Source organism: Corvus moneduloides, chromosome 17 (assembly GCF_009650955.1).
Source record: "Corvus moneduloides isolate bCorMon1 chromosome 17, bCorMon1.pri, whole genome shotgun sequence".
NCBI classification, from domain to species: domain Eukaryota; kingdom Metazoa; phylum Chordata; class Aves; order Passeriformes; family Corvidae; genus Corvus; species Corvus moneduloides.
Genome location: NC_045492.1, coordinates 7,097,836 through 7,119,893, shown reverse-complemented (window position 1 = coordinate 7,119,893; position 22,058 = coordinate 7,097,836). Strand labels below are relative to the sequence as shown.

General features: G+C 61.8%; 6 protein-coding genes across 10 annotated transcripts; 3 read left to right on the top strand and 3 right to left on the bottom strand.

Moving 5' to 3' along the window:
- The first annotated feature begins 63 nt into the window (after positions 1–63).
- DNTTIP1 (deoxynucleotidyltransferase terminal interacting protein 1) lies at positions 64–4,618 on the top strand. Of its 2 annotated transcripts, XM_032127258.1 has the most exons (13): positions 64–286; positions 409–479; positions 626–722; positions 870–968; positions 1,467–1,535; positions 1,819–1,875; positions 2,104–2,165; positions 2,612–2,657; positions 3,125–3,183; positions 3,366–3,426; positions 3,740–3,811; positions 4,051–4,106; positions 4,463–4,618. In XM_032127258.1, the coding sequence occupies exons 1-13, from the start codon at positions 200–202 to the stop codon at positions 4,587–4,589; spliced, it is 963 nt and encodes a 320-aa protein (XP_031983149.1). In that variant the 5' UTR covers positions 64–199; the 3' UTR covers positions 4,590–4,618. The 2 variants fall into 2 exon arrangements, with proteins under 2 accessions (XP_031983149.1, XP_031983151.1); XM_032127260.1 differs by lacking the exon at positions 3,740–3,811.
- Positions 4,619–4,712: 94 nt separating this feature from the next.
- UBE2C (ubiquitin conjugating enzyme E2 C) lies at positions 4,713–6,601 on the top strand. The gene is made up of 6 exons (XM_032127263.1): positions 4,713–5,352; positions 5,430–5,457; positions 5,610–5,696; positions 5,874–6,078; positions 6,210–6,269; positions 6,410–6,601. Exons 1-6 carry the CDS (start codon positions 5,252–5,254, stop codon positions 6,466–6,468), a joined length of 540 nt encoding a protein of 179 aa, XP_031983154.1. The 5' UTR covers positions 4,713–5,251; the 3' UTR covers positions 6,469–6,601.
- Positions 6,569–8,186, bottom strand: LOC116452627 (regulator of G-protein signaling 9-binding protein-like). Its single transcript, XM_032127262.1, has 2 exons — positions 7,404–8,186; positions 6,569–7,301 (listed from the first exon to the last, which is right to left on the bottom strand). The coding sequence occupies exons 1-2, from the start codon at positions 7,594–7,596 to the stop codon at positions 6,883–6,885; spliced, it is 612 nt and encodes a 203-aa protein (XP_031983153.1). The 5' UTR covers positions 7,597–8,186; the 3' UTR covers positions 6,569–6,882.
- Positions 8,187–8,264: 78 nt separating this feature from the next.
- On the bottom strand, positions 8,265–10,128 carry TNNC2 (troponin C2, fast skeletal type). Its single transcript, XM_032127257.1, has 6 exons — positions 10,023–10,128; positions 9,249–9,300; positions 9,010–9,153; positions 8,809–8,923; positions 8,589–8,725; positions 8,265–8,510 (listed from the first exon to the last, which is right to left on the bottom strand). The coding sequence occupies exons 1-6, from the start codon at positions 10,023–10,025 to the stop codon at positions 8,479–8,481; spliced, it is 483 nt and encodes a 160-aa protein (XP_031983148.1). The 5' UTR covers positions 10,026–10,128; the 3' UTR covers positions 8,265–8,478.
- Positions 10,129–11,554: 1,426 nt separating this feature from the next.
- On the top strand, positions 11,555–13,948 carry SNX21 (sorting nexin family member 21). Of its 4 annotated transcripts, XM_032127247.1 has the most exons (4): positions 11,557–12,270; positions 12,402–12,556; positions 12,695–12,705; positions 12,862–13,948. In XM_032127247.1, the coding sequence occupies exons 1-4, from the start codon at positions 11,999–12,001 to the stop codon at positions 13,531–13,533; spliced, it is 1,110 nt and encodes a 369-aa protein (XP_031983138.1). In that variant the 5' UTR covers positions 11,557–11,998; the 3' UTR covers positions 13,534–13,948. The 4 variants fall into 4 exon arrangements, with proteins under 4 accessions (XP_031983141.1, XP_031983139.1, XP_031983138.1 ...); XM_032127250.1 differs by lacking the exon at positions 12,695–12,705 and having other exon boundaries at positions 11,555–12,270; positions 12,402–12,549; XM_032127248.1 differs by lacking the exon at positions 12,695–12,705 and having other exon boundaries at positions 11,555–12,281.
- Positions 13,949–14,298: 350 nt separating this feature from the next.
- On the bottom strand, positions 14,299–16,599 carry ACOT8 (acyl-CoA thioesterase 8). Its single transcript, XM_032127252.1, has 6 exons — positions 16,367–16,599; positions 16,148–16,284; positions 15,692–15,917; positions 15,284–15,441; positions 14,752–14,943; positions 14,299–14,653 (listed from the first exon to the last, which is right to left on the bottom strand). The coding sequence occupies exons 1-6, from the start codon at positions 16,582–16,584 to the stop codon at positions 14,535–14,537; spliced, it is 1,050 nt and encodes a 349-aa protein (XP_031983143.1). The 5' UTR covers positions 16,585–16,599; the 3' UTR covers positions 14,299–14,534.
- Positions 16,600–22,058: the final 5,459 nt, after the last annotated feature.

The window sequence follows — 22,058 nt, the reverse complement described above, 5'->3', positions numbered from 1 at the left end:
TTCAGGGCGGGCACCGTGTGAGCCCAGGGCTCCCCGAGCACACACCGGGTGGCCCCCCGGGCCTCCCCCTCCCCGCTGCCGCCGCGGGCTCGGCCCGGCCCTATTGCCCCGGAACCGCGTCACATCCGTCGGGGCCCGATGATGCGGACGCGGGATCCCCGCGCATCCGGCCGCTCGCACCGGAGCCGGGAGCGGGGCCATGGGCGCCGCCCGCGATGCGGAGCAGCAGCCGGGGCTGCCTGGTGAGGAGGGCCCGGGCGACACTGAGGAGCAGCTGGTCAGCACGGTGAGGCGGGGGCCGGGCCGGGCCGGGCCGGGCCGGGCCGGGCCGGGCCGGGCCGGGCCGGGCCGGGCGGGCAGCGGGAAGCGGGCGGCGGCGGGGCCGCGGCTGACGCGTGTGTCCCGCAGAGCCCCTGGAACATCATGATCAAGCACCGGCAGGTGCAGCGGCGCGGGCGGCGCTCCCAGATGACCACCAGGTACGGCGGGACCGGGATGGGCGGCCAGGATGGAGGGGGAGGGTGGAACAGCGGGACCGGGATGGGCACCGGGCGGAGGGAGGATCGGGTTAGACCGGGCCGGGGCAGGGGGTCCCACGCACCCCGCCTGACCCCTGCACCCGCAGCTTCACGGACCCGAGCGTGTCCATGGACCTGCTGCGCGCTGTGCTGCAGCCCAGCATCAACGAGGAGATCCGGGGCGTCTTCAACAAGTACATGAAGGTGAGCGCTGGGGACAGGTGGCAGCAGCACAAGGGGTGCATGGGGACAGCTCGGCTGCCACTGAGGCCATCCCGCCTCTGTGTGGGAGCTGAGCCGACACTGCCCGGCTGCGCAGGCTGTCACCCTCTCCTGCCTTTTCCTCTCCAGTTTTTCCGGACAGCAGCAATCAATGTGCGTGATAACGTTGGGGAGGAGGTGGACCCGGAGCAGCTCATCCAGGAGACCTGTAGGAGCTGCCTGGAGCAGGTGGGCACTGGCGAGGGGTTTCTTGGGTGCCCCCAAGCAAAGCAGCCTGGTTAGGATGTGTCCCTCTTAAGAGCTTTGCTGGCACTGTGAGGGGACATCTGCAGCCCTTGTGTGGCTGCTGTGCTGGGATTCATTCTCACTGGGAAAAGGGGAGCACTCAGGGCTGGGCAGCTCATGCTGCTGCTTCTCACTGCTGCTGTGGGAACACGGCACACAGCTGTAGCTCCCACAGAAAGTGGCTCCCAGCACCTGTCAGAGGGCCTTGGCAGGGTAGGGCAGGACTTTTTCCTTTCACTTCTTGCTTATCTGCCAGTTCCCCAGAATTTATCATGCTCAGATTGTGCTTTTGCATCTGGCTGTCTGTGGAAACATGGCCTGGTAGCACTCCAAAAGCAGAGCTGTTGCAGGGCTTTTAGGTGGATGTGCTGAGGGGGAGGGGTTGCTGGCGGGACCCTCTCTGAGCCCAGAATCCATGGAACCTTCTTTGTCTTTCTGCAGGCCAAACTGTTGTTCTCTGATGGCAAAAAGGTGGTTCCCAGGTTGCCCCATGAGCAGGCAGTGCCAAAGGTAATTGTTGTGATTGTACACAGAGGTTTAAATGACTTGTGAGAGCTGGGAGAAGAAGAGTTGGAGTCACTTTGTTCTCTGACTCTTCTTGGCCACCAGTGCAGTAGTGCAGAGGCAGAGTGGGGGATGTTGGGCTTGAAGGGAATGCAGGGCAAGGAGAATCCCAGGTGTGGGTGCTGCTTGTTGCAGTTCAGTGCTGCTCACGGAGGTGGGCTGGGGTCAGCGTTCACCTGGCCAGGTAGGGAGAAGAGCCCTGCTCATCCCACTGCCCTTCCTCTTCCAGCGTGCCCGACAGATGGATGAGGAGCTGAGCCGTCGAGGAAGCCCCATTCCGAAAAAGGTAGGATGGTTTTCCCCACAAGAGATTTTATGTTTTGGGAAGCCATTCCCACAGTATGAGTGCATGGAGGTGCACAGGCAGCCTTTGTGGGGCACTGGAGGTGCTCACTGTGGTGCCAGGCAGTGTTTCTGCCTGTGACAAAAGGAGCAGCTCCCTGGGAGAGGGAGGTTGCTGAGAGGGTTCCCTCAGCCAGCACAGCTGAGTCACAGAAGGGTTTCTTCCATGCAGAGAAAGGGGCGGCCTCCGGGACAGAGCCTGTCAAATGACCGCGGAGTTTCAGGCATGGCAGCGTGAGTACAAACCCTGAGCTAGAGCCCCTGTTTTGGGAGGGCAAGAGGAATGAGGCTGCCTGTGGGGAGCACAGAAACCCCACAGACTCCTCTCCTGCAGAGAGATGATGGGAGTTCTGGGTGTGGGCAGAAGCAGAGTTAGGTTCAGCTGTTCCTCCCAGGAGGCAAAGACCTTCAAAGAAGGGGTTTTAAACAGGCCCAAAGGGGTGAAAAGGTCCAGATGGACCACCCAAGGTGAGTGGTGAGACATGGGGAATGGTGGGATCTGGGCAGCCAGGAGAGGAGAATGTGCAGCAAAGCTGAGGGTCCGAAGCTGCGCGCTGTGAGGGAATGGAGGGATGTGAACAAGGGTGGGTCTGGAAGGACTTGGGCTCAGTCCCTGCTGCTGGTGGTAACTGAGCTAGTCCCACTGGGACTCATTCTTGCTGTGTTTTCCTTCCCCTCAGGTGGAAGCTCAAAGTCTCTGAGCCTGTGAAAAGGGATGGACCAAAGGTATTGGCTGTCTGACACTGCTGGGCTCCCCCTCTCCTCCCCTTTGCTCCCACCAGCAGAGCCCTGCAGCTGCAGGGGTGCAGGACAGTGTGGGCTGTGCTCTGACGGGGCCCTGGGCAGGGGTGGAGCAAGAAGAGGAAGCGAAGTGCCCGGAGGCCTCGGCTGGTCTCCCCAGGCAATGTAGCCTGGTGCTGCAGTCCTGCAGCATGGTGCTGCTGAGGGAGACCTGAGGAGACCAGGAGTAGCCAGGAGAATCCCACAAGTGTTTCCCACGGGGGAAACTGCTTAGATCAGCCCAGACGGAATGTAATGTTCCTCCCCTGCGGAAGGCTGGAGGTCTGTGGCCAGCTCCCTCCCTCCCAGTCTGGAGGCAGCTCCAAGGTTCCCTGTCAGAGAGCCGAGGTCTGTGGAGCATGGCCAGCACCAACTTCCTTTCTAATGTTGCCCCTTTTCCAATTGCTCTGTAGTGGGATCCATCCCGACTGACTGAAACCACAACCTTTGTGCTGGGATCTCGAGCAAACAAGTAAGGAATGGCCCTGTTGATGGAGGGTGGTGTCCCCAGGCAGGAGCCCGTGACACTCCTCCCGTCACTTCGCTTCTCTGCCTCGAAAGCAGTAGGAAGGGCTTGGGGAGGAGAGGGGTTGTCCCTGTGCCACTGCAGCTGCCCTCCCCACAACCCTAACATCCCTCATGTTCCTCTTGCAGAGCTCTCGGGATGGGAGGAACAAGAGGGCGACTCTACATCAAGCATCCCCACCTCTTTAAGGTCAGGTGCCACAGCCGGATGGTTTCCCATGGGAATTGGGAGCCTGTGCTTCAGCTCCCTTGTTTACTTCCTCCCTGTGCCCTTGTTTGTTATCTCGGAGCACGTTCCCAAGGTCTGGCTAGCACATGCAACACGAGCCAGTGGTGTCACATGCCCGCCGAAGTGGCTGGTTTGCCAGAGCCAGGGCTGAGGCTGGAGCAGGGCAGGCGGAGCGGGGGGCAGAGCAGAGCGGGGCACAGCATCCTGGAGGAGGGGGCTTTTAGGGAAGGGTCTGTCACCCGTGCTCAGCTCGGTCCTTGCTGCTTTATTGCAGTACGCAGCCGACCCGCAGGATAAGCACTGGCTGACAGAGCAGCAGCACATGAGGGCCATTGGGGGCAAGATGGTGAGTACGGCCGGGCGCAGGGCCCACCACAGGGCCAGCACGGGCGGAGGAGCCGTGGGACAGGCGGCGGTGGCAGGAGGATAGGCAGGGCGCGGGGACACAGCGCTGCCAAGGTCCATCCCCTGCCCACAGGACTGGGGTGCAGGCCAGGGGGCACAGCTGGGGTGCTGGCTGGGGTGTGGCACTGCCCCGGCCACCCCTCGCAGGCACCCTGAGGTGTCCCCCGCCTTGTGCCACAGGCCTACCTCCTCATCGAAGAGGACATTCGGGATTTGGCCGCCAGTGAGGATTACAGGTGAGGACTGAAGCAGACATTCTGAAGGTGCTGCCATGCCTGGGGCCACTTCCCTGGGGACCCCTACCATGTCCCCCCTCACTGCTGCATTGCCCAGGGGTCCTGTGCTGGAGGGACATGACACTTGGGGGGCTCAGTTATGTTTGGGGTTTGGTGCCGGGGACCATGTTGTGCAACTCAGGTTTGGACTTGGTGTTGTTTGGGGGTCCGTGGTAGGTTTGGGCTCAGTGCTGATTGAGATCCATGGTGGGTTTGGTAGGTCTGGGCTTGGTACTGATGGGTGCCAAGGGACATGGTGGGTTTGGGGTCAGCAGTGGGTGCTGGAGTCCCTCCACCTCACCCTCCTTCCTCCCCAGGGACTCTGTTGATCTGCGGCTGGAAGAGCTGAAGCCCTTCATCCCTCCAGCCTGGATGACTGAGAAGATGCAGAAGCACATGGAGACGCTTCGCCGCGGGGGGGACGTGCCGCCCCCCGAGCCCTGAGGCCCCCCAATAAAGCCGCTTCACTCCCACCTCGCCGCCTCCTGGGCTCTGCGGACGGGCGTGGCTGGCCCTTTAAGGGCCTGCGGGACCCGCGGCTCCGCCCCTCGCGGGGCAGTGGCCAATCACAGCGCGGGATGTCAGTGGCTGGCGGTCAATCAGCAGCCGCTGGCCGTTACCGTGGGAGCTGCATCTTCGGCGGGCGCTGATTGGCCGGCTCGAACCGGGCTGCGCGCTGATTGGTGGAGGGGCCGCACGCGGAAATATTCAAACGGGGCGCGGGAGCGGGCGGGGCCGTGCGGGACGAGCGTACCGGAGAGCGCCCGGGATCGGGGCTGCGACCGAGCCGCTCCTGCACCGGAGAGGGGCTGGGACCGAGCCGCTCCTGGGCTGGAGAGCGTTTGAGACGGGGGTTGGGATCGGGCCACCGCCGCTGCACGGGAGAGCCCCTTCGGTACTGGGGAGCCCCGCTAGGGGAGCCCGGACGTTCGCTCGGCACCGGGAGAGCTGCAGCGGGGCCCGAGTCCTGCCCCGAGCGCGACTGCGGGAGGGAGCGAGTGGAGCCCGGTGCGGCGCCACCCGGGAGCGGGAGCCGCGTCCAGCCCGTGACCCGCCGGCAGCGGCGGCCGCAGACCGGTGCGCCGGTCCATGCTCCCGGAGCCGTCATGGCCTCACAGAACGCCGACCCCGCCGCCGTGTCCAGCGCAGCCGCCCGCAAAGCGGCCGAGACCGGGGCCACGGCGGCCCGCGGCGCGGTGGGGAAAAGGTGAGTGGGGCCGGGGCCGGGGCTGTGGATGGGGGTTGCCCCGATGAGCCGGCCGGTAACGTGCGCTTTCCCCGCAGGCTGCAGCAAGAACTGATGGCGCTGATGGTGAGTGGGGTCCCGAGGCCGAGTGGGGGATTGGGGGATCCTGGGACCAAGCCGGGGGTTGGGGGTCCCGAGGGCTCCTGGGGCTGAACTGGGGCGAGGGGCGGGGGCGGTCTCGGTGTGTCCCGGGCCGCCCTGACGTGCTGCCCCCGCAGATGTCCGGTGACAAAGGCATTTCTGCCTTCCCCGAGTCCGATAACCTCTTCAAGTGGATCGGGACCATTGACGGCGCCGCCGGGACGGTAAGAGGCGAGATCCCGGTCTGGGGTGGGGCCCTGACCCTGCCCCACCTTACTCCCTTCACACGAGGCTGGTCCCAGCCCTCCACTTCCCCTGTGCCTCCTCTTCCCCGCGGCTTCCCCCCACTTCTGGGGCTACGGCCCCCCCTGACTCCTGTCCCCCTCAACTCCCGCCCCCAGCCCTACGAGGAGCTTCGGTACAAGCTGTCGCTGGAGTTCCCCAGCGGGTACCCCTACACAGCACCCACCGTGCGGTTCCTGACCCCCTGCTACCACCCCAACGTTGACACGCAGGGCAACATCTGCCTCGACATCCTCAAGGAAAAATGGTCAGCGCTGTATGATGTTCGCACCATCCTGCTCTCTGTACAGAGCCTGCTGGCAGGTGGGTCTCGTAGACAAACTGCTGTGGAGTGCTGGGGAAAGGGGTGGTGGTGGTGGTGGGGAACCCCAACCCAGATCAAGGCTCAAGGGTGTCCAGGTCACCCCACCAGCTGACCCAGCCCCTGTTTCTAGAGCCAAACATCGAGAGCCCTCTGAACACACATGCTGCCGAGCTCTGGAAGAACCAAGTCGGTGAGTACCTGGAACAGAACCCTCCTGCCCCCTCCCCACTGGAATGGGCAGCAGCACAGCCCCTAGTGTATGTCTGGCCCCACAGCTGCCCTGGCAGCTCCCTTGGGACCCTTGGCACCATGTTCCCCCTCTCTCCTCAGCATACAAGAAGTATGTGCGGGAGACATACAACAAGCAGACCAAGAGCCAGGAGACCTGACTGTCACCACCACCCCCCAACATACCCACTCCCTCCCGGCCATCCCCTGTGTTCTGTATCATAGGCTGTTTTTAAATTAATGTCGCAGTCCGAGCCACGGTTAATGTATAAATAAATGCACGTTTATAAGTTCTGCAGGGGATTCTGTGGCAGCCTGGCACACCTCACGTGCCCAGAGGCCCCTCTGCGAGTGTGGGCAGGGAGGGTGGAAGGCACACTGACCCCTGTGGAATAACAGGGGCTTTATCAATATTTGGGGGCCCGGAGTGGTCCCATTCCCTCCTCAGGGTGGAAGCAGCCTCCACCATCAACTGCAAAGGCAGGGGTTGAGGACTGTAGGGGTACACAGGGGCTCTGTCCCCCTGCTCTGTGACAGGGGTGCCACCTCTGCTGCTATCTCCTGCCCCCTCTAGCTCACAGCACCCCACAGCAGCCTCCCCAAGCTGCTCTCGCTATGGTGCCATCTGTCCCTGCTGGCTGTGTGGTCTCCGTGGCTTCCACTGTCCATGGTGGAACGTTGGCTCCACTCTCCATCTCTGCCAACGTGGTCCTCACCTGCTCAATCTCCTCCTCCAAGCACTGGGCTGTCGGGGACTGTGTGGGACCCCCTCCTCGCCGGCTGGGCAGCACCCAGCCCCCCAGCCCAGTGCGCAGTGGGGCAACACCACCCCCTTGCGTGGAGAAGAGCTGGCAGAGGTGCTGGGCTCTGTACAGGTCCTGCAGGAAGAGCTCCAGGGCAGAGAGGAAGAGCACCCACAGCCGTTCCAGCTCCTGCCGCTCCAGAGGGCTCGCTGGGGCCCGCCGCAGCCCCGCCAGCAGCACCTGCCGCAGCCCTGTGGGGTAGGCATGCTGAGCTGGGGCGGCTCTGGAGCCCCTCCTTGGCCCCAGAGTGGGTGCAGAGGTTCCCCATGGCTGTTGCCCAGTTCCCTCCTTACCCGTGCTGAGCTCACAGGCCTCTGCGCTCCTCCTGCGTCGCTCCTCGCGCAGCCGAGGGCTGTCGCTGCTCCCCCCAAGCTGCAGCACCAGCTGCCGGTGTCCGGCCGTGGCCTTGCAGAAGGCAGCCTGGGCTGTGGCACACGTTCCCACTGCCCCCCGCCCACGGCACGCATCCCTTCTGCCTGGTGCCATTACACCCCGTGAAAACAGGGCAGGGTCAGGGTGTCGCTGGCTCTCCAGGGGTCTCGGCTGCCCTGTGGCGCAGTGCTGTGCTGCGGGTATGTGACAGCTCTGAGCTGTGTCTTGGTCCCATGGTCCCACCCATCCGGGCTGGGGCCTGTACCCCGCCTCATCCTCCGTGCTGTGCTCCACCCCAGCTGGTCCCCAGGGAGCTGTGATGCCCAGCAGGCTGGCACAGCCTCTTCAGAGAGAGACACAGAGACAAGTGTCATCTTTCCCCTGTAGGGAGGGGGCTGCTCCTGCCCTTCCACTTTGTAGCCAGGTCCTCTGGGTGGGAGATGTGGGTCCCAGTGTGGGGCAAGGCAGTGGTGGCTCTCTAGAACCCCTGTGGTCCCACAGCCTTGCCCTAGAGCAGGACCCTCGGGGCTGGAGCTGTGCTCCCTCACCCTCTGGCATGTGAACAAGCTGCTCTGCATGGAAACTCTGAGCTCAGCGCTGGCTCCTGCCCAAGAGCCCGTGGGAACCACTACTCTGTGCTGCCCCTGCAGCACTGCCGTGTGGCATGAGCCCGCCCACACTCCCTCCCTGGGGAGCAAAGCAGGGGCACACTGCCACAGCCCCCTCCCCGAGTTCCCCCCCCCTCCCCCCGAGTCCCCCCCGTGAAGTTCTGCACCAGCAGCTCAAGCCTTTCCTCTTTAATTGAGGCTCGAATCAAAGCCACAAGTGAGAGATGGAAGGAAAAGCTCAGCCGCCGGTGGTGAGATGGGACTGGGACCCTGGCATGGAGCAAGGTCCCAGCCAGTGCTGAGGGCCAGGTGCTGTGGAGCTGCTGCTCCCTGGGCAGCTGGGGAGCAGGGCTCGGTGCAGCAGCCAGCCCAAGGAATGTCTGGTCCCTTACTGCACACCCTCCATCATCTTCAGGAACTCTGCAAGAGAGTAGCAGCCTCAGCCCATGGCCCTGCCTGGGTGCACAGCATGGGTGCTTGGCTGGGACCATGGCTCACCATCAAAGTCGATGCGGCCATCATTGTTCTTGTCTGAGTCCTTCATCATGTCCTCTATGTCCTCATCAGTGACAGGCTCCCCAGTGGCTCTCAGGATCTCACCCAGCTCCTCAATGTCAATGAACCCATCCGCATTCCTGCAGGAGGGTGAGGGAGGGATGGGACCTCACTTGCCCCGCAGACAGGATGGGCCACTTTGCCCCACCCCACCCCCACTCACCGGTCAAAGACTCGGAAGCAGTTGGCCAACTCCTCCTCAGACTTGCCTTTGGCATCCTCTTTCATCTGGCGCACCATCATGACCAGGAACTCCTCGAAGTCGATGGTGCCGCTGCCTGTGGGGAGGAAGCCAAGCCTGAGTCAGGCTGCCTGCCCAGAGTCCAGTACCCACCCCTGCCAACCACCACCAAGGGCTGCTCACCATCCTCATCCACTTCCTCGATGATAGCATCCAACTCCTCTTTGGTGGGGTTCTGGCCCAGCATCCTCATCACCGTCCCCAGCTCCTTGGTGCTGATGTCTCCACCACCGTCGGCATCAAACATGTCAAAGGCGGCTTTGAACTCTGTGGAGAGAGAGGTCAGGGCCAGGCAGTGGGGTGGAACCAGGCCCTGCACCATGGCCGTGTCTGGACCCTCTCCCTGCTGTCCCCACACTCACCCGCAATCATCTCCTCGCTGAGGAAGGCGCGGGCTTCTGCCTGCTGGTCCGTCTGCAAGGCAAGGGAGAGGCGTCACCATGCCACCCATGTCAGGCCAGAGACCGCTCATACAGCATGGCTCAGCAGTGCCTGGCTGTGGGAAGAGCCTTTGCCCTGCTGCAGGATGATCCTCTGCTGGCACAAGCCACAGCCACCAGCAACCCCTACAGTTCCAGTGCCTTCCAGGCATCCATGAGCACGGTGGGCTGCAGGGAGCTGCCTGCCCAAGTCCCCCACTATCTGGGGGGCTCCATTTTGCAGGGGTCATGGTCCCTGTGCGCAGCCTTGGCATCCTAGGCATGCAGCGCTATTTTTGGGATCTCCTCAGCTCCCCTTCTAGGGATCGTTGGGGCTACAGCCGTGGCACCTGTCAACCCTGATCGAGTTTCTCCTGGAGGCGCAGGCCGGCCATGGAGCCGGCAGCAACACTGTGTCGCATGACCCAGCACTCGGCTTTCAGCCACCCCCGGCCACCACTGCCTCTGTGCAGCCCTGAGCTCCAAACAGGCGCCTGCACCCCCCTGGCAGCCACACGGTCACCCTCAGTTCTGTCCTACAGGGACCCTGCACCACCCAGCACTTCCCTGCCCTCATCAGCATGGTCAGCCCACCACTGGGGACCATCTCCCTGCTGCCCTCTGCAGAAGCACCTCCAGATCCCCCTGGTGCCTCCTGCCTGGTCAGGTCTTGTCCCGGCACACAGCACATGGCACACAGCACACAAGAGCTCTTACCATCTTGGGAATTTATGGTGCTTCCCACCCCCGGAGAATCACCAGCTCCTGCAGCAGGAACTCCCAGAAGCTTCGTGGTGCCCCTGGCACCCCAATTTGTAGTGTGTCCTCTGTGGGATGTGCCTCCAGCTACTGCCCCCTGGCCCCCGCAGCCTATCAGCGCCCTGATAGCACCCAGCCCCTCTCACTGGCAACTGGTGCCTTTACCTAATTTAGCCAAAGCTTTATTGACCAAGGGCTAGGATTAACGTGGGGCTGAGGCTGGGATGGAAATTCAAGCCCTTCAGGAGGGACACTGAAGCCGTGGCAGGAGTGCGGCTCTGCCCACCCCCAACACCCCCATCCAAGGCAACTCAGCAAATGAGGGGGTTAAAAATAGCCCTGGAGCCGTCAGCATCACCCGGGTAAGGGGGCCAGGGTCCCCCCTGCACAAGGGGCATGGACCATCACCCACTGCCCCCTGAAAACGCAGCCCTTCCTGGGCCAAGCTCCCAATACCAAGCTGGTTTTTCCTGGTGCAGCATCCCCCCTGCACCCCCATTTTCTGCTGCAGGGGGCCCAGCCAGAGCAGTGCTGCAGCCCACTGCCCCAGATAAGGAAGGGGTCCCCAGTGGGACCTGAGGCACGAAGTCCCTGGAGAGATTTGGAGCACGAGCCCCATGGTTTGGGGTCCTCAGTGCTGTTGGCACCTGGGTCCGGAAATGGCTCCATCTTTTCGTGCTTCTGAGGAGCGGGAATGATGCCCGGTGCCTCCTCGAAGGCTCAGTTCTCACACTTGCAGCCCATGCCAGCCACTGCTGCCAGGGCCGGCTGGGGCTGATGGCTCTGGGGATGCACTGGCCAAGTGGCCTGTGCTCTATGGTGCTCAGAGCCTCAGGGCTGCAGTGGGGTCAGGGGGACAGATCCCTGCCCCATAAGGTCCCAGTGCCAGGGACACATAGGGGTTTCCTGGCTCCTGGTTTTGCCAGGACCCCCATTCCCCAGGTGGGAACTGGGAACAACACAAGTCCAGCCCCTAGTGCATCCCACCCTATCCAGGGAAGCTCAGGGGTCCTGTCTGAGCCCGGGTGGGGTGCAAGGTGCTGGAACAGGGTACAGTGAGCAAGCAAGGCAGAGCGATGGCAGCAGCTGGGCTGGTTCTCCGATATTTATAGACATTCCCAAGGAAGAGGTGAGGAGTGAGAAGGCAGGCACTAAAAAAGGCCGGGCAAGTGCTGGGGGTCCAGTCTGGCCATGGGGCACATGGCAAGGCCGACTGAGGTCAGGGTGGCAGGGTGCCAAGGTGGCCCAGGGGACATCCCAGTGGGATTGGGAGCCTGAGTCTCGGGTACCAGAATATACGGGTGTTGGGGAACATGGCTGTCAGGGTACAGCGGTGCCGCGGTATTGGGGTATCAAGACCCTGGGACACACAGTGCCGGGCACCGGAGTGTGGGGCTCCCGTGGCCCCAGGGCAGATATCCGGGGCTCGGCCCGACCAGGACATTCCGGATAGGGGACAGAGGGGCAGATAGGGGTCAGTTCCCGGGCAGAGTCTGTGGACAGCGCCGGGCAGAGCCCTGACCCTGGTCCGAGAGTCCCGAGCGGTGCTGCAGGGACCGATCCCGATCTCGGCCGTGCCGGGCAGTGCCGCTAGAGCCTATCCCGATGGTGCCGGGCAGTGCCGCAGGCGCCGACCCCGACCCCGATCCCAATCCCGGCCGTGCCGGGCGGTGCCGACTCCACCGCCCCGATCCGGGTTCCCGGCGGAGGCGGAGCCGCGCAGGGAGGATCCCGGGACGAGCTGTGGCGGAGCGGCCATCGCTCGGCACCACCCGGCTCGGCTCGGCCCGGCCCGGGGCAGCGTGAACAGACCGGGTCGGGGGCGGCACCGGGAGGGTGTCCCGGGGCCGCGCTGTCCCCGCGCGGGGCCGGGTCGCGGTGGGCAGCCCCCGGCCCCCCCGTGTCGCGGTGCCGGCCCGGACCCCCCGGCAGCGATGGCCGCCCGCATCCTGCACCGGCTGCGGCACGCGCTGGCGGGCGAGGGCGGCCGGGAGGAGCCGGCGGGCGGCGGCGAGGCCGAGGACTGCCCGGAGAGCTCGGAGCTGGAGGACGACACCGAAGGGCTGTCGACGCGCCTCAGCGGCACCCTGAGCTTCACCAGCCACGAGGACGAGGAGGAGGAGGAGGAGGGGGACGGAGCTAGCGAGGAGCTGGAGGAGCCGCCGCAGGCGCCGGGAGCGGCAGCAGGCACGGAGGACGGAGGCAGGTGCTGGGGCGGTGAGCTGGGGGGGACTGGGGTGACTCCAGGGACACTCATGCGATGGTGGCGTCCGGCAGCCCGACAGATGTCACAGCCCTATCCCTACGGAGGGCACTGATACCCCTCTCCCGGCACAGAGTGGGTCTCTGCGGCGGAGCGTCCCGGCGGCAGCCTGCTGACCCGGCAGCTGCAGGAGCTGTGGCGGAGGTCGCGGGGCAGCCTGGCACCGCAGCGGCTGCTCTTCGAGGTCACCAGCGCCAGCGTGGTCAGCGAGCGCTCTTCCAAGTACGTGGTGAGTGAGCCCGGCGCGGCTGGGTGGGCACGGGGTGGGTATGAGTCCTGCTCTCCCCGGGGCAGGCAGGGATCCCACGGGGCTGGCGCTTATTTTTTTCTCTTTCCCCGTGCTGCTCGGATGGTGCTGGCGGCTCAGACGAGCCTCAGGTAATTATTACTGATGGGTGCTGTGGCTGCAGCAGCCCAGTTCACTCCCTTCTGTCCGGGCAAACTCCCCCAGCCCCTTTGTGGCCGCAAAGCCGGCTGTGCCGGTGCTGGGATCAGCGTGTCCATAGCACTGCCTGACGCCTGTCTCCCCCGCAGCTCTACACCATCTACCTGATCCGCTCTGGCCAGTTTGACAAGGCCCCTGCCACCATCGCCCGGCGCTACTCAGACTTTGAGCAGCTGAATCGCCGCCTGCGCTGCCGCTTCAGCTGTGACATGGCCAGCGTTGCCTTCCCCAGGAAGAGGCTGCGCCGGAACTTCACTGCTGAGACCATTGCTAAGCGGAGCCGAGCCTTCGAGCAGTTCCTGTCCCATCTGTACTCCATCGATGAGATCCGCCGCTCTCCTGAGTTCCTCGAGTTCTTCTTCCTGCCGGACCTGCAGGCTGCGCAGCGCCTGACCTGCACTGGCATGTACCGCGAGGCCCTGGCCACCTGGGCCAACGCCTACAGGCTGCAGGACCGGCTGGGGGTCTGCAGCTCCGGCCGCTTCCTGCTGACACTGGCTGGGCTGGCCGTCTGCCACCAGGAGCTGGACCAGCTCAGTGAAGCCCATGGCTGCTGCGAGCAGGCGCTGCAGCTGCTGGAGGCTCAGGGCAGCCACCCACTCCTGGGACCTTTCCTGCAGGCCCACATCCACCTGGCCTGGAAGGTGGGCAAGGACAAGCGGCGCTCGGAGGCCCGGCTGCAGGACCTGTGGGAAGCTGGGCTGCCCGTGCAGCAGCAGCCTTCCCTGAAAGAATGCCTGATCAAGGAGCCTCTGGAATGAGCAGCCTGTGCCCACATGGGCAGGAGGGCAGGGGCTGGGGGGGGCTCACACCTGTGGCAGCTGGGAACAGTGAGGGCAATGCCGTGGGTAGGAATGGGGCAAGGGAACAGCACCACAGTCCCACGGGCAGCACAGCCCATGCTTGGAGCTGCCTCCTAAATGCACTTTCTCTGTGGTTAGTCTGTCTTGCGAGGCCAGGGATTCACAGGGGTCCACCACCCACACTGGTGCTGCCAGAAGCTGCTCCCCCTCTGCAGAGGATCCTGGAGTGGATGAGACTTTAGCTGGGATGTACTGGCACCTTGCAAGGGAACGGGAAGGCTTCTGGCAGGGTCCAGGGCTCTTGCAGGGAACTTCCCATGAAACTTACATAATAGAGAGGACTTTATTAAATAAAGTCTTGGCAGGAAGAAGAGCAAGGTGCCCGCTATGTCTGTTCAGCCCCACTACCCCAGGGCACCATCAGTGAGAGGCCTCAAGGCTCCACACAGAGGTGGGAGCTGCCTCATCCCCTTCTCCCGGCTCCCAGCTGGGCCCAAGCCCAGTCCTAGGGAGGAGCCCAAGGACAAGGAAAAGCAGCAACTGAGGCGCCAGGGCACAAGCAGTGCAGAAGTGAGAACAGGAAGTAATGCGCACCAAAGCAGCACCTTCCTCTCCTCTGACCCAGCCTGCGGTGAGGGCAGAGCAGATCCACTGTGCCCCTGGCACTGCCCACCCTCAGGCAAGCATAGTCACGGTCCAAAGGGACAAACTCCAGGGACGGAGTCCAGCTCTTCACCCAATGGCTTTATTTCAAGGTGGGTGAAGGGTAGCTGATGGCAGCGTGTGGTTGTATGCTGTGCAGCTAGCAGCTGGTTGCAGCGATGCTCTGTTGGTCACTGTCTGTCACAGACACTTCTGTCACCGGGACTCCTGCAGTGCTGGATCCCACCTGGTCTCCTTCCTGTTCCTGTTCAGGTCCTGTCTTGATCCCAGGATCCCTCTCTCAGCATGTCTCCAAGCTAGAGCTTGCTCTGGTTTGGTGTCTCTTCCACCCTGATGACACCTTCCTGTGTGCAGGTGACAGCCAGGACCCCATCCCTGCGCCACAGCCGTCCCTGCACCAAGCCCCGGCACCCACCTGCAGAGAGGGACTGTAAGACTGCAGCCCACTGCCCCCAGGACAGGCAGGGCTGGCCTTGGCCATGAAGGTCACCCAGAAACGCACTAAGGACTTACCAGCCCAGGGGCTCTCACACTCGTACAGCATCCAGTGGTCAGCTCTGAAGGGTGCGTGGAACCACATGGAATGGTCAAGGGACACCATGAACTTGATGCAGTACTGCCGGTGCGGGAGCAGGGCCGTGCCCAGGAAGGCGTAGTCAGAGATGTAAGCGGCCACACAGCAGTGCACCTTCATGTCAGTCTCCCCTGCAGAGCAACCAGAGCTGCCCATCCCGTGGGGGCCCGTGGGACACGCCTGGGGCGCAGCGCAAGGCAGAGCCTCAGAGACTCTGCTCTCCAGGAGCCAGCTGCCAAGCACAGCTGAGATTGCTCCAGACCCACTCCCTTTGCCATGCCATGCCCCAGCATGGCTCGTGGCATCACCTCTGCATCCATACCTGTGTTACAGCCTTGAAGTGCCAAGGCTGGGCACATGCAGCCCCCGAATCACAGCCCTCCCAGTCCACTCTGTCGCAACAGTGCTCCACAGTGTGAGCTGGTGCTTAAGCCCTTGGATTGGGAGACACCTGGACCCAGCAGGACCCACCTATGTAGCCTCGTGCTCGCACCCAGAAGAGCAGCTTCGGCTCCTGTGGCTCTGAGCTGAACATATCTGGTGGGTTCACGGGTTTAATGTCAATCGGCACATCTTCGGCTTGGATCTTGGTGAGATGCTTCCTGTATCTCTCGGCCAAGTTAGGATTCCTGCAGCCCAGCATAGAGAAGTGAGGTTAATGCCAAGCAGGCAGGTTGCAGCACATCCTACTGGCAGCAGCTCCAGATCAGGGAGACAGAAACACAAAGAAAGACAAGAGGAGCACAGCTCCTGTCGTGTTCTGCTCCTCTGTTCCCCTCCTAGGCATATTTGGGAACTCCTCAGACAGTCCTCTCCTGCACCTGCCTATGCTCCAGGCAGAGAGAGGTGTTGCCAGCATGTCCCTTACACCCCACTCACTGCAGAAACTTCTGGATGAGCTCCTCCTGTGTCAGCAGCTCCTCGGGGGGCGGCACGGCCGGCATGGTGAACTGATGCTGCACTGGGCTTGCCTGGGAGAGCTGGAAGGAGGCCTGACAGGTGAAGATCGGCTTTCCATGCTGGATGGCCTTTACAGAGCGAACGGAGAAGCTCTTCCCTGTACGGGTCCGCTCCACTTCGTACAGCACCGGCACCTTGGGGTCCCCTGGGACAGGAAAGGGGCGTTCTGCCGCTGGGCCACGGAGCACCACGCACAGAGGAGACCTGTCCTGCGGAGGCCGAGCCCGGCGGTGCCGCCCACATCCTCCCTGCTTTGCTGGGGCCGGGATGACGGCGCCTGCTCACTCCTGCTCACTCCCCCAGCCCCCCCAGCCACTGCCGGGGCCCTCCCGAACCCCTGCATCCCGTCCCCGCCGCCCGGTTCCCCGGGCGCACCTGCCCGCACGAAGTAGCAGTGCAGCGAGTGCACCTGCTCGTCGCGGCTCACGGCGCGGGCGGCCGCCACCAGCGCCTGCCCCACGATCTGCCCGCCGAAGAGGCGCTGCGTGGCGGGCACCCAGTGGTGCCGGCCCCTGCGGAGAGAAGGCGGCCGCGGTGAGGGTGGCGGCGGAGGGGGAGGCGGCCCGGTCCCGCCGCGCCCGCGCCCGTGCGCACCTGAAGAGGTTGACCTCCAGCCGCTCCAGGTTCAGCACGCTGGTGATCAGCACGCTGCGCAGGTCTCCGGGCGGCGGCGACCCGGATCTCGGCCCCGCTCCTGCCCCGCCGGCGCCGCCCGCAGCCCCCATCACCTCCGCAACCCGGGACCGGCACCGCGACCCGACCCGCACGGCGAACCAGGAAGCACCGCCCACCCGCGGGGCGCGGACCGCCATGTGATTGGACGGTAGAGCTGTCAGTCACCCTTGTATTGTCAGAATTCTCTGGGCTGGTTGGTTCCCCTTCTGTCAATAGGAAGAACAGGGCGCTGATTGGCCAAGATCAGGGTGTGGGCGGTGCCCGGGTGGTTTAACGGGGGCGGCGGGATGGGCTTGGGCCGGTCCTGGGGGCGCGGAGGCGGCGGCCGGGCGGAGAGCGGCCGGGCGTCCCCCCGCGTCCATCCCTCGCCATGGAGCTGGGCGCCCGCTTCCTCTCCTACAAGGGCTGCCTCTACGGGCTGTGGAGCTGCGTCCCGGTGCGCAGCCACAACCGGCAGCACGGCACCGCTGTCCGACAGGACGTCAGGTAAGGCCCGCCCGCCGCGTCCGGCTGGAGCTCGCAGCTGTGGCAGGGCCGTGCGCTTGGGGTCCCCTGGTGTAGCACCGCCAGACACCGTGAAGCCGCCTGTTGGGCCCAGCCCAGCGGTGCCCCGGGGCACAGGCCCTGTCCCGTACCTGGCTTTGATAACCGGGCTGATCCCGGTAGTGTGATGCCCCGGTACCGGGATGCCGCCGGCTGTGCCACACACTTGCTGTGTCCACTGTACAGCTCCTGCCCTTTTCAGCTCAAGTATCAAGACTCCAGTCATCGGCATCTGCAGCATTCTCCAGCTGTCCTTACCTCACTGCAGTGGAAAGGTGATATCAGGTTTCCCTCTGGGAGCACTTGATTCCACAGCCTTCACTTCTCCAAGCGGGTGTAGTGACGCCGTTTCCTTTCCATCTTAGCTGGTGGATCTGCTTGTGTGCACAAAGGCTGCAAGGTCACTCACTAGTTACACAACTGCTCCCTTTGCCCTTTTAAAATGTAACTTGCCTTCTTAAAATACAATTTAACCTCCTTCCTTGAAGCTTTTCTTATCACATTCTAGCCTGCTCCTCCAGAGTTGCAGAACCGTGTGGTTTAGGGGTTGAGGCACAAACACATGGGTATCAAATTCTCGTCATTGTCTTTGCTGTTTGTGGAGAACAGAAGTAGAGGTGCAGGGAGCAAGAGGTGAGGTTGCTCTGTTGTGTCTGGTCATGGCTATTGTAACTCTCTGTTCCTTTGTTTCTCCTTTGTTTGAGCTTTCTTATCCCAGACCTGAGCAGTCAGCCTGCGTATCTGAGCGGCAAGTGTGGGTTTGTGTGGCCACTAATTGAACACAGAGTTGCACACAAGAAAAGGCAAAACTAAATGCTGGGAGCCTGCACCACCTTTGCTTCCCCCATGAATGCTTTCTCAACGTTTGCAGGTTCATACAGGTGAAGTTTGGAGGTGCCCAGATCCAAAAATATAGCGAGAAGAGAAAAAATAATCATCCCAGCTTGTGCCCAGCCTATTTTGTGCTGCAGTACAAGGAGGGCATAGACCAGCTCGTGATCAGTGAGGTGAACAACCACCATGCCCACACGTGCACAGGGTGTTCCACTAGACAGCACCGTGACAAAGCCGCATTGGAAGCGGCAGATCAGGGACACCGAAAGTGGTGCCATGGCGAGCAAGGACTCACACAGGGTCATGGGACACCGGTGGATGGTGTGCCCTGCTCCAAGCACGGCTCCCACACTCCCTGAAGCACCAGAGGAGAGCGCCTCAGCCTCAGTGCTCATCAGGGTGGTCAAGGTGATGAAAACTTCCTTGTGAGTGGACCAGGGCTTGCTGGCCTCCATCAGCGCAGAGAGTGCCTGCGGCCAGGACAGGCTCAGCTTCCACACCAGTGTGGTGAAGTGCTTCTTCAAGCAGTTCCTGAGAGTCTCCTCCTGTGCCGGGCAAGCGAGGACACGTCCTTTACGCTCTCCTTGTGGAGAGCAAGGAGTGAGGGGAGAGAGCGGTGCACTTGTTGCTGGAGAGAGAGACATGAGAGACAGTCCAGTCGCTGAGCCTCGAGCTGCTGCAGAGCGATGGGGAGCAGGTGATGGAGGGAGGAGGGGGGGACAGCCAGGCAGGAACCGGTGCCCGCAGGCCCCTCTGGGTAGCGGCCACACCGAGGGGCGCTGCCGGCGTCCCCGGCCCGGTGCGATGCACAGCGGCCGCTGCGGGCGGCGCCCGAGCGCTCCGGTGCCGCCGCGGCGGGCGGTGCCGAGTGCCGTGTGTCGGTGCACATCGGCCGTGGCAGGCGGCGGCGGAGCGCGGCAGGGACCGGGACGCGCCGCGATGTCCCCGCCGGTAGCGGCAGCCCGGAGCGGGCCCGCACTGCCGGCCCAAGCCGCGCTGGTCCGCGCCTTCCCGGTGGCCGCGGTGCAGCTCTCCGCGTTCCCCGTCTGCCAGTGGCTGCAGCAGCTATGCCTGGAGCTCCACACCGAGTGCCTGGCCGTGACCGCCGCCAGGAAGGCCACGGGTGCAGGCACTGAGAGCCACCGGCAGGAGCTGCTCGCCGTCCTGAGAGACCTCATCACGCCGGACTTGCTGCCTCAGCTCCACCTTCACTGGCTGCTCGAGGATGGGATTTGGGCCACGCACAGGGAGGGGAGCTGCGGGGAGAGCAGTGACTGCTTCATGGAGCTGGAGGTTGTCATCCAGGGGTTTAGCCAGATTTTTAGTGCTGGGCTCTCTCTGGATAGCTGCATCACTACCGTGGCCCAGCACTATAAAGAGTGTGTTTCTAAGATCCCTCCTGATGGCTTGACATTCTCTGCTCCCCATCCTGATCACTGTGCTGCTCAGGCAGCTCCCCAAAGTCTGCCTACTTCAGACTTGCCTCTTGCCCCTCTGGTGTGCCAGGGTAACACATCCCGGAGCGCTGGCCAGGCTTCCCCCACTGTGGCAGCAGCTCAGCAGAAGCAGCAGCCTGTGTCAGCCTCTCTTGCAGCTGTTGAGAGTCGTGATCATTCTCCAGAGTCCACCTGCAGCTCCCTGAGGCCCTTCAGTGTCAGCCTGAAACACTTCATGCTTTTCTCCAGAGTGAGCCCGCAAGCTCTCAGTCCCTGTTAGATCCTGTCTCGTGGTGAAACTGGAGGCCACAGAAACCTCAGAGAATGATAGCGAGGATGAGATTACCCAGAGGACTGAAGAAGGCATCAGGCAATCTTTGAGTGACATTTGCACGGAGGCTGCTGCCAGGCTGTGCCTGACTGAGCTGGCAGTGGTTCAAAAGTCCATGCAGCTGATTGGCACTGGGTACAGTGTACAGATCCTGGAGGATGCCTGCCCTGTGGGCATCTTCCAGGAAGGCCCAAGCAGCTACACTTGCTACTTCAACCAGACCTTCCAGCTGCCCTGCTGGCACATCTTGGCTGTGCTGCTGAATTCAAACAGGAAGCCCTTGCAGAGGGAGATGCTCAGCAGAGCATGGGAGAGGGGATGTGATCATCAGGCTGGATGAGACAGTGCTCATGCCCTCTTGGAAGTCCCAAAGAGGTCCTGGAGCAAGTCTTTGGATATATCCCTGGTGGTGTCCTTCCTCACGGCAGAAATCAGCCAGCTGCCTGCCACAGTAGTGAGGAGTTTGAGCACAGGACTCTGTGGGAGCTGGCTGACAGCTGGATCTGGCCCTACATTGAGTTGAAGCTCTAGCACTGAATGGGAGCTGAGCTAGGTGCTTCCACTGTGTCCTGTGTTGCACCTTCATTCCCCTCAGCCTGTCGTTCCCTTGGTGTGCAAGAGGCAGTTTGGGTCCTTGATCTGCTGAGCAAGCGTCACCTCTTGCACAGGGCAGCAGAGGAACTGGATTGGGAGCTCCTGATCCCACAGGAAGGGTAACAGTCACTGACCTGGCTAACAGCTGTGGCCAGGAGCCAGCGCTGGGTGGTGCGATGTGGGAGGTCCTGGTATCATAGAATCTGCTGAGTTGGAAGGGACCCATCAGGATCGGGTCCAACTCCCAGTCCTGTGCAGGACACCACAAAAATCCCACCATGTGCCTGAGAGCATTGTCCAGACATTTCCTGAACTCAGACAGGTTTGGTGCCATGACCACTGCCCAGGGGAGCCTGTTCTAGTGCTCAAACACCCTTTAGGTGAAAAACTTTCTGATATCTGACCTCAATCTCCCCTGACTCAGCTTTATACCATTTCCTCAGGTCGTGTCACTGGTCATGACAGTGAAGAGATCAGTACCTGCCCCTCTGCTTCCTCTCATGAGGATGCTGAAGATGCCAATGAGGTCTTCCCTGAGTTTCCTCTTCTCCAGGATGAACAAACCAAGTTACTTCAAGTGTGTCTCATAAGCTTCCCCTTCACTCCCACCACCATCCTCACGGGCTCCTTTGAACGCTCTCTAATAGCTCAATGTCTTTTTTATATTGTTGTGCCACAACTTCCCCCAGGACTCAAGACGAGGCTGCACAAGTGCAGGGCAGAGCAGGACAATCCCTTCCCTTGTTGTTGATGCTGTGCCTGATGCATCCCAGAACAGGGTTGGCTCTCCCAGCTGCCAAGGGCACTGTTGACTCATACTCAACTTGCCACTGACCAGAACGCCCAGGTCCCTTTCCACAGTGCTGGTCTCCAGTTTCTTGTTCCCCTGTCTATATATACAACCTGGGTTGCCCTGTACCAGGTGCAGAATCTGTCACTTGCTCTTGTTAAACTTCACACAGTTGGTGATTGCCCATCTCTCCAATTTGTCAAGGTCTCAAGGTCCTCAGCAGGGCCTCTCTGCCGTTGATGGAGTTGACAGTTCCTCCCAAATTAGTGTTGTCAGCACTAAATATTAGTATATTACTTAGTATCCCTTAAAGTCCTGTGTCCAAGTCATTAATGAAGATGCTGAAGAGAATTGGGCCAAGGATGAAGCCCTACGGAACCCCACTGGTGACTGGACACCAGCCTGATGTCACCCCATTCACTATAACTCTTTGTGCCCAAGCTGTGAGCCAGTTGCTCACCCGTTGTGCAACAGGGTTATTCAGCTCCAAGCTGGACACTTTGTCTAAAAGAATACTGGGACAGACAGTATCAAAAGCTTTGCTGAAGTCCAAAAACATTACATCTACTGGCTTTCCTTGGTCAACTAGATGTTGTAGAAGGAAATCACTTTTGACAAGCAGGACTTTCCCTCATGAAGCCGTGGTGGCTGTGACTGGTGACTGTGTTCTCCTCCAGGTGTTTCTCAATACATCCCAGAATGATCTTTTCCATTATTTTACTGGTCACTGAAGTGAGACTGTAGCTTCCAGGGTTCTCCTTCTTGCCCTTCTTTGAAATCAGGACAACATTTCCTAGCTTCCAGTCATGGGGGACCTCTCCAGATTCCCAAGACCGCTCAAAAATCATCGAGAGTCTATGTGATGACATCAGTCAGCTCTTTGAAGTTTCTCGAATGAATCCCATAAGGGCCCAAAGATTTGTAGACATCTAGGTATAATAGCATGTGACAAAACTATTTCATCTGTGGCCAGCATCTGCGGATCCTTGCAGCATCCATTTGTGAGGTGTTGTGCAACAAAGCCAATAAATCACCCTTGTGTTGTTTGGGAGCTGAGTCTGTCCCTGTGCCAGCTGCAGCCAC

Excerpts from the sequence above, each read along its gene's own strand:
- DNTTIP1 (XM_032127258.1), top strand. The coding sequence starts at position 200 with ATGGGCGCCGCCCGCGATGCGGAGCAGCAGCCGGGGCTGCCTGGTGAG. Across the intron at positions 480-625 it reads CGCTCCCAGATGACCACCAG|CTTCACGGACCCGAGCGTGT; the intron begins GTACGGCGGGAC and ends CTGCACCCGCAG. Across the intron at positions 3,184-3,365 it reads CTGGGATCTCGAGCAAACAA|AGCTCTCGGGATGGGAGGAA; the intron begins GTAAGGAATGGC and ends TTCCTCTTGCAG.
- UBE2C (XM_032127263.1), top strand. The coding sequence starts at position 5,252 with ATGGCCTCACAGAACGCCGACCCCGCCGCCGTGTCCAGCGCAGCCGCC. Across the intron at positions 5,697-5,873 it reads TTGACGGCGCCGCCGGGACG|CCCTACGAGGAGCTTCGGTA; the intron begins GTAAGAGGCGAG and ends TCCCGCCCCCAG. Across the intron at positions 6,079-6,209 it reads TGTACAGAGCCTGCTGGCAG|AGCCAAACATCGAGAGCCCT; the intron begins GTGGGTCTCGTA and ends CCCTGTTTCTAG.
- LOC116452627 (XM_032127262.1), bottom strand. The coding sequence starts at position 7,596 with ATGGCACCAGGCAGAAGGGATGCGTGCCGTGGGCGGGGGGCAGTGGGA. Across the intron at positions 7,302-7,403 it reads GGCCTGTGAGCTCAGCACGG|GGCTGCGGCAGGTGCTGCTG; the intron begins GTAAGGAGGGAA and ends CCTACCCCACAG.
- TNNC2 (XM_032127257.1), bottom strand. Across the intron at positions 8,924-9,009 it reads CGAGGAAGTGGATGAGGATG|GCAGCGGCACCATCGACTTC; the intron begins GTGAGCAGCCCT and ends TCCTCCCCACAG. Across the intron at positions 8,511-8,588 it reads TGGCCGCATCGACTTTGATG|AGTTCCTGAAGATGATGGAG; the intron begins GTGAGCCATGGT and ends ACTCTCTTGCAG.
- SNX21 (XM_032127248.1), top strand. The coding sequence starts at position 11,999 with ATGGCCGCCCGCATCCTGCACCGGCTGCGGCACGCGCTGGCGGGCGAG. Across the intron at positions 12,282-12,401 it reads CGGAGGCAGGTGCTGGGGCG|AGTGGGTCTCTGCGGCGGAG; the intron begins GTGAGCTGGGGG and ends CTCCCGGCACAG. Across the intron at positions 12,557-12,861 it reads AGCGCTCTTCCAAGTACGTG|CTCTACACCATCTACCTGAT; the intron begins GTGAGTGAGCCC and ends TCTCCCCCGCAG.
- ACOT8 (XM_032127252.1), bottom strand. The coding sequence starts at position 16,584 with ATGGCGGTCCGCGCCCCGCGGGTGGGCGGTGCTTCCTGGTTCGCCGTG. Across the intron at positions 15,442-15,691 it reads CTCATCCAGAAGTTTCTGCA|GAATCCTAACTTGGCCGAGA; the intron begins GTGAGTGGGGTG and ends GCTGGGCTGCAG. Across the intron at positions 14,944-15,283 it reads GCGAGCACGAGGCTACATAG|GGGAGACTGACATGAAGGTG; the intron begins GTGGGTCCTGCT and ends GTTGCTCTGCAG.